General features: G+C 43.6%; 2 protein-coding genes across 2 annotated transcripts in view; one reads left to right on the forward strand and one right to left on the reverse strand.

Moving 5' to 3' along the window:
- The window catches only part of EMWEY_00042630 (hypothetical protein, conserved), a gene marked incomplete at both ends in the record, with an annotated part of 4,155 nt that extends 2,404 nt beyond the window's left edge, over positions 1-1,751 (reverse strand). Inside the window, 8 exons of the mRNA XM_013478907.1 lie at positions 1-87; positions 310-385; positions 513-674; positions 861-900; positions 1,051-1,127; positions 1,250-1,309; positions 1,519-1,589; positions 1,703-1,751. The exon at positions 1-87 is cut by the window's left edge and continues 781 nt beyond it. Of these exons, the coding sequence (XP_013334361.1) occupies positions 1-87; positions 310-385; positions 513-674; positions 861-900; positions 1,051-1,127; positions 1,250-1,309; positions 1,519-1,589; positions 1,703-1,751 (622 nt within the window). The remainder of the gene's footprint in view (positions 88-309; positions 386-512; positions 675-860; positions 901-1,050; positions 1,128-1,249; positions 1,310-1,518; positions 1,590-1,702) is intronic.
- A 2,938-nt stretch (positions 1,752-4,689) lies between these two features.
- The window catches only part of EMWEY_00042640 (hypothetical protein, conserved), a gene marked incomplete at both ends in the record, with an annotated part of 3,915 nt that continues 569 nt past the window's right edge, over positions 4,690-8,035 (forward strand). Inside the window, 8 exons of the mRNA XM_013478908.1 lie at positions 4,690-5,013; positions 5,260-5,416; positions 5,788-5,873; positions 6,443-6,568; positions 6,754-6,900; positions 7,093-7,170; positions 7,350-7,536; positions 7,750-7,797. Of these exons, the coding sequence (XP_013334362.1) occupies positions 4,690-5,013; positions 5,260-5,416; positions 5,788-5,873; positions 6,443-6,568; positions 6,754-6,900; positions 7,093-7,170; positions 7,350-7,536; positions 7,750-7,797 (1,153 nt within the window). The remainder of the gene's footprint in view (positions 5,014-5,259; positions 5,417-5,787; positions 5,874-6,442; positions 6,569-6,753; positions 6,901-7,092; positions 7,171-7,349; positions 7,537-7,749; positions 7,798-8,035) is intronic.

The following is an 8,035-nucleotide window of genomic DNA, read 5'->3' on the forward strand; positions in this document are numbered from 1 at the left end:
CAAGCTGCTCTGCTGCAGCAAAGTAGGAGCGACGTAAACCCCACAAATGCTCAAAAAATCTTGCAAACCCTAATTCCATCTGGCTTGCTGCAACGACACAAACCCTAAACCCTAAACCCTAAACCCTAAACCCTAAACTCTAAACCCTAAACCCTAGGATTATTAGCCATTAAAAGTTATTATTTAATTCTTATAAATCAGTCATAGTATGATTAATCTGCACAATAAACTCTAGGGTTTAGGTTTTACGCTTTATCTTTTGCGTGGCTCGAATTAGGGTTTAGGGTTTAGGGTTTAGGGTTTAGACACCAGATAGGGTTGTGTTGCCGGATGTCAAGAACTGGAGGTAAAGCTTAACAAGAGAAGTGCCAAACCGCTCCATAGCCTGCACGTAAACCCTAAACCCTAAACCCTAAACCCTAATTATTAATTCTACGCCGCGTACCGGTTACCCCAACCCTAGTTTTGTATGCTTATTCCCAAACCCTAAACCCTAAACCCTAAACCCTAACCTCTAATTTTTTATTGGCCAGGCCTATCTGGAGAGAGAGGAGGCGAACTGCATGTAGGGTTTCTCTTTGCTTCTCTTGCTGTTGCTGCTGCTGCTGCTGCAGCAGCTGCCTGTCCCTCTGTGCCCGTCTCTCCGATGCAGCAGCACGGGCAGCCCAGCAGCTCTAAACCACAAACCCTAAACCCTAAACCCTAAACCCTCAAGAGCAAACCATCAGCCCCAAGGGGATAACAATGCATGAGTATGCTAACGTAAATGCTGCAGCAATGCCCCCTAAACGCTAAACCCTAATTCTTCAACCATAAACCCTAAACCCTAAACCCTCAAGATGAGCACTACGTTTGCGTACTACTTCTTCCTTTGCTGCTTTGGCAACACTTTGCAGCCTCCTGCAAAGACACAGCAAACCCTAAACCCTAAACCCTAAACCCTAAACCGTAAACCGTAAACCATAGATCATGCAACACTTCCGCTCTTCGGTAAGAGAGATAAAACCCTAAACCCTAAACCCTAAACCCTAAACCCTAATCCACCCTCACTCTTTATACAGGGCAGCTCGCCTCCTTGCTAGGGTTTCCTTCTCCCTCAGGGCCTTCGACACCACCACAGTATTCCCCTAAACCCTAAACCCTAAACCCTCAACCCTAAAAGCAGTATGATGTTCTTGGCAGCTAAGATTTAGGGTTTAGGGCCAAGCGAATAGTGTTTAGGGTTTAGGGTTTAGGGTTTAGGGTTTACGTCATAAAGGCGTTGGTCTCCTTGTTGTGCGGCATTTGTTTTTAGTTGTTTTATTCTATTCTACAAGAAACAAAAAACCCTAAACCCTAAACCCTAAACCCTAAAAAGGAGACCAGATGCAAAAGGAGGCAAAGGGTTTAGGGTTTAGGAAGCGGAAACAAATGGACACAAACAAGGGGCACAAACAGGCACACGCACAATGCCAAGAGAATATAGCTAAACCCTAAACCCTAAACACTAAACCCTAAACCCTAAACCCTTAAGCTTACATGCAGTTTGTGCTCCCTTTTCTTCCATTTGTTTTCCTTCTCCGTCTTTTTACGCCTTAGCTCGAAGTACTCTATCCATTGCCAGAAACCCTAAACCCTAAACCCTAAACCCTAAACCCCAAACCCTAAAACCCTAGACCCCAAACCCTAAACCCTAAACCCTAAAAAAATAACCGCAGCTCACTGTCAGCAAAGGTTGGCAATTCCTCCGAGTATACACCTGAGCTGTACATACACCCCAAAACGTTCACAGACAAAAGAATTAGGGTTTAGGGTTTAGCGTCTATAACTATAAAAGAAGGGGGGTTAACTCACAGAGACTTAGAGGGGCATTTTGCTGCTGTTGCTGCAGCAGCAGCAGCAGCAGCAGGTGCTGCTGCTGCTGTTGTTGGTGTTTCTGTTGCTATAGATGCTGCTGCTGGAGACGCTGCCGCTGCTGCTGCTGCTATTGCTACTGGTGTTGTTGCTGCAGCTGTTGCTGCTGCTGCTGTCACTGCTGCTGCTGTTGCTGCTGCTGCTGCTGCTGCTGCATCTTCTGACGTTGTAGCCGCCTTTGAATCCTGTGCAGCAGCCAAACCCTCTTCTAGTTTTGAGGGTTTAGGGTTTAGGGTTTAATGGTGGGTAGCCGATGCAGCATAAGGGTTTTGTTATTGTGTCTACCCATCTCCTCCCCCTTAAACCCTAAACCCTAAACCCTAATTCTTTATGCGTACGTCCGGCGAATTGGTCGTCTTGTCTGTTCTTGGAGTTGGAGGAGGAGCGCTGCGACTGGTCAAAGGGATGGGGGGTTTAGGGTTTAGGGTTTGCGTAGGGTTTGGGGTTTGCGTAGGGTTTAGGGTTTGTGGATATCTGAGGGTTGAGCTCTTCCTATTCACCACAGAAAGAAAACAGAAAATGTCTTCGCTTGTTGCCCTAGGGTTTAGGGTTTAGGGTTTGGGGTTTAGGGTTTAGCTACCAAGGCCGCACCTGTAAACCCTTGGACCCTCCCTCCCTTGATAGATTAGTTGTTGCAGTGGTGATCCTGCTCCTCCTCTTGTTGCTTCTGCTGCTGCTTTTGCTGCTGCTTTTGCTGCTGCTGCTGTTGCTGCTGCTGCAGCTGCAGCTGAGGAAGGGGGGCAGAAGGCAACAACGCAGCATATGAATTCTGTTAACCGCCCATTTATACCCTTAATAGGGTTTAGGGTTTAGCAGGGTTTATTAGGGTTTAGGGTTTATTAGGGTTTAGGGTTTAGGAGGGTTTAGGGTTTATGGTACACACGATCTATTTCATAGTAAAGTTCCTCCATTAGGGTTTTGCTTTCTTTCTTTACAAGACTCATTCGTCGCTGCAGCAGTGTAAACCCTAAACCCTAAACCCTAAACCCTAAACCCTAGGACGCCGTAACGGCATTATTTGCAATAGAGACCCTGTAAACCCTTATCAACGTAACTGTGAGGGCTGAATCCAGGAGTCTAAACCCTTTACCCTAAACCCTAAACCCTAGAGGCTAGCCTGTTGTTGCTGAATGCTTTGAGGGAAGGGGAGACACTCGGGGCCTGAAGGAGACACAACATTAGGGTTTAGGGTTTATTAGCAGCAACAATTATATTTTGTTGTTTTCTTTTTATTTCCCTTTTAGTGTTTTTGTTTATTGCTTTTCCCTTCCTCTTTTCTGTTTATGCACCCCTGATTAGGGTTTAGGGTTTGTTTTCCTCTATCTGCGTTATGTACCTCCCCTTAAGGTTTAGGGTTTATTTCCCTTTGTCTGCATATGTACCGTCAATTAGGGTTTAGGGTTTCTTCCCCTTCGTCTGGGTATGCATCTTTTTCTAGGGTTTAGTAAGCCTGTATCTACACGATTAGGGTTTAGGGGTTAGGGTTTATTAGTCCTTTTTTCTGCCTATACACCCCAAGTGAGTACCTGCCTTTGTTGGGGTGTATATGCAGCTCTGTATTATGTAGTTCCTTAACAGCAGAAAAAGAAGAAGAAGGTAAGGAAATTTTTTTTTTTTCCTTTTCTTCTTTTTTTCTTGGATTATATAATTTAGGGGATAAAACTAATTGAATATCCGCAGAAGAAATAGAAGTAGGCAAACAATTATCTTTTTTTTCTTCTTTTTTATTCAATATATTATCCTCATCTATCCAACCACAAAGAGGATACTGATGATGATGATGATGATGATGAGCTAAAGGAGAAGAGCGTTGCATCTTTCTTAATTTAATTAGGTGTATATACACCTTATACACCGGGGAGAAAAAGGAAAAATTATTTCGTCATTTTTTCATTTTTTCTCTTTTTTTTTATTAGCAACTGTTAATACTGCTGCTGCGCCACGGGCAACCAACGACAAGGAATAAGAGATCTGTAGTATACCAGTAGGTGATTATGATTATATTATATCTTAATTAAATTAATTAATTAAATTAATTATAAATTCCTACAAAAAGCAAAGAATTACATGTAAAAAGCGCAAGAAAAAAGTTGCTTTCTTTTCCTTCTTTGGCGCCTCTGTGTGAGGTGTATGTACAGCTCAGAGGTGGAGCAACCAGTGATAACGGATCCTTACGTTTAGGCATTTTAATTGATTTTTCCCTTGATTTTATTGTTGAATTATGTTTAATTTACTTTTATTTTGCATTTTATTCAATAAACCCGAGAAAAAGCTCCCTATAGACAGCCCCAAGCCCCCCAGCAACAGCAGCATGTTACGTACATACGTACAACAACCATTCAATATACATGAATATACATGCATGACTGCCTGCATGCATGAAGAAGAGGAATAAAATTCTTTATTAGAGTTGTTTTCTTTATTTATATTCCTTTTCTATTCTTATTCAGGTGTATATTTATACACTCTGTCTCGCTACAACACCCTGCACTGCCGTTGACGCAACGCCGAGCAAGTATCTACTTGCCAAACCCTAAACCCTAAACCCTAAACCCTCGAGAGCGTTTGTATGCACTCTATATCCTCTATTTGATCATTTGCTTCTTCCTTTTCCTTCTAATTCTTCCCTAGGTCCCCCTCTAAAGGGAAAAAGCCCTAGGAGCTTCTACTTACGCGGAGGGCCCCTCTCCGGGGCCCCCCGTGGCCTGAAGCAGCAGCAGCATTACCAGCAGCAACAGGAGCAGCAACAACAACAGCATCAGCAGCAACAGCAACAGCAACAGCAGCCATTTACAGATGTCTAGTATCCTTGCTCCGGGGCCCCCCCTGGCCACCGGAGCTACAGGGTCTTCTTTACAGGGTTCTGGGGGCCCCCTCTCCTCATCCCTGGGGGGTGTGGGGCCCCAAACGCTTGCATGCGATGTGCTGCAGCTGCATGCGCTGCAGCTAGATGGTCCATTTCGGGCCTATAGGGGGCGTGGCAGTGCAGCAGCAGCAGCAGCAGCAGCTGCTGCTGCTGCTGAGCTGCAGCAGCAAAATACAAGTTCTGCTGCTATTGCCATGGAAAGCCAATTAAGAGATAATCCCTTCGATAGACAAACATGGGATGCTCTAATAGCTGTACGTACACCTGCTGCTGCTGCTGCTGCTGCTGTTGCTGTTGCTGCTGCTGCTGCTGCTGTGCCTGTTTCGGTGTTCTCTGTTCCTCCTACTGTTTATATTTTACTGTTTACTTCCTACGATCTATCCTTTATCCATTATTGTTTATAATATATTCATTAGTGTGAATAATTTATAATTTAGATTTTTAGGGTTTAGGGTTTAGGGTTTAGGGTTTAGGGTTTAGGGTTTGTGGTGTATATACAGGAGTCTCCTTCATCAGATTTATTAGAGAGGGCTCTTCTTATATTTCCTACTTGTGTAAATTATTGGCGACAATTAGCAGAATATGAATTCTTTAGAGGAAATATAAATAAGGCAAAAGGGGTTTATGCTAGATCCTTGCATGCATGCCCTCAGCTAGGTATAATTATTAACCCTAAACCCTAAACCCTAAACCCTAAAAATATTTACCATCAGGTCTATTATACATCTGCATAAACCCTAGGCATACACGCAAAACCGCAAAAAAATGACACAGGGGATGTTATGCTCACCTAAACCCTAAACCCTTATTTTCTCCAGGGAATAAACATTAATAAACACTCATAAGGAAGTGTTAGAGGGAACTGGGGGCTTTCTATCACACCTAAACCCTAAACCCTAAACCCTAGCTGTAGACACGAGATCCACACCCCACTCGACAAGTTTGTCATCCAAATCTGTAGCTTGCGGCCTAGTACCTAGGGTTTAGGGTTTAGGGTTTAGGGTTTAGGGTTTGGGGTGTCTACGCAGAGCTGTGGATGTCCTACGTCAAGTTTGTTTACTGTACGGGCACTGTTGATGAATTCCGTCAGGCATTAACTCGAGCAGTAGAGAAGGTAAACCCTAAACCCTAAACCCTAAACCCTAATCTGTAAACCCTAGTTCGAATACCTTCAATAACAGCTTGGCCTAATACGTTGCGTGTCGAGCCCTAAACCCTAAACCCTAAACCCTAGATCTCGATCTTATTTACTTATTTTACAGCAGCTGACACCAGTGAACACGCCCATCCACCGCTAAACCCTAAACCCTAAACCCTAAACCCTTTTTTTCTTCGTGCTGCAGCTACGATGGGACCCTAGGACGGGGCCCCTATGGGAGGAATTGCTGCTGCTGCTGCTGCGTATTCGCAATGCTTCTTTATTAGAACGAGGACAGGTTCAGGGTCTTCTTTCTGATTTTACTAGCAGGGTATAAACCCTAAACCCTAATTAAACCCTAAACCCTAATGCAGCAGCTTCTTGCTGCAATCAAGAACGATGGCTGCTGCAGTCATCATCTTTTTCACGTTGTTTGCTGGTGGCTTATCGGCAGCGAGTCGCTGCCAAAGCTTTTTTTTTTAGGGTTTAGGGTTTAGGGTTTAGGTTCGAGGGTTTAGGGTTTAGGGTTTGGCGTGCGGCCTCAGGCCACAGGCCCTTTGGTTCCAACGGACTTGGAGCAGAAAGTGTTTAGAGCCCCATTAACTCCTGGGGGCTCCAGCCTCACCGAGCAATATACCGACATTAACTTGCTGCGTACAGCTTTCCAATCTGTAGGGTTTAGGGTTTAGGGTTTAGGGTTTGACTGAGGCTGGGGCATAGCCGCAGATCCTTTACGAATAATCAGTTCCTTTTTGCATGTCGCCGGATATGTGGACTTGTTAAGATGCGATTATTTTAGACATGAAAATTTTAGGGTTTAGGGTTTAGGGTTTAGGGTTTAGGGTTTGCGTTGCAGTGTTTACGTCGTCCTATTGCGGGTTTGGAGGGTATATGGGGTGCTTATTGCGCATTTGAGCGAAGCGTCAAATCCAATATGCAATTAACATCTAAACTTCTTTCTTCTTTTGAGGATAAATTTGCTGCCTCTAAGAGGGCATATGCTGTGAGGGTTTAGGGTTTAGGGTTTAGGGTTTAAGGGTTTAGGGTTTAGGTGTGAAGTCCTGTATGGTGGTGGAGAGGGAAGGAATTACGAATACAGAGACGGTTTACGGTCTATGGTTCAAGGCGTTGCATCCACACATACAACTTTAGGGTTTAGGGTTTAGGGTTTAGGGTCTAGGGTTTGTGGTTGCAGGAGTTGATGAAGCTTATGAAGGATATTGATTGGTCTTCTGTGGCGCTTCCGCTCACCATTCCTGACAAGTCGCGACACGTAAAGCTTAGGGTTTAGGGTTTAGGGTTTAGGGTTTAGGGTTTGTGCTGTTTAGGGTTTATGGTGTTGAGGGTTTATGGCATATGAGGGTTTGTATCAATAGCATTTGTATCGGATTTTTTGCATGGTTTGCTCGTTCTAGGGTTTAGGGTTTAGGGTTTATTATTTATTATATGCAGGCGCATGCATCATCATGGCGTCAAGTATTATCTTATGAGAAAAAAAACCCTCTAGGGTTTACGTATTCAGATTTTTTAGCTAGGGTTTCTCAAGCTTACCAGACATGTCTTCTTTCTTGTGCATTCATGGCTGATCTTTGGTTCGATTTCTTCCAATTCCTTCTTGCTCATCAAATGCCTACTAAAGGTATACACAATTAGGGTTTAGGGTTTAGGGTTTAGGGTTTTTAGGGTTTTGCGGTTCTAGGGGTTTTGGGGTTTTTTCGGGGTTTTTAGGGTTGTTTTAGGGTTTTTAGGGTTTAGGGTTTACAATCGAGTGTTAACAGTTCACCACAGAAATCCGAGGCCTAGGGTTTAGGGTTTAGGGTTTAGGGTTTAGTGTTTGTTGTGTTGTGTTTAGCCTCTGAGGTTCTTCGCCGCGCAATTGACAGGTTTCTTCCGGGCGACGGTGAGTTCATCTTTAGGGTTTAGGGTTTAGGGTTTAGGGTTTGGTTGATGATTCATGTTGCTTGTTTATGTTCATTCGTATATACCCCCGTTAATATATTACAATTAGTTAATTCTTTATTTCTTTTCCTTTTCCTCTCTAATAATTTTTTGAAATTTTTAGGGTTTAGGGTTTAGGGTTTAGGGTTTAGGGTTTACGATTTTTTTTTTTTTTTTTTTTTTTTTTTTTTTTTTTTTTT

The sequence above is a fragment of the Eimeria maxima genome, genomic scaffold, assembly GCF_000499605.1.
Source record: "Eimeria maxima Weybridge genomic scaffold, Emw_scaff767, whole genome shotgun sequence".
In the NCBI taxonomy this organism is placed as follows: domain Eukaryota; phylum Apicomplexa; class Conoidasida; order Eucoccidiorida; family Eimeriidae; genus Eimeria; species Eimeria maxima.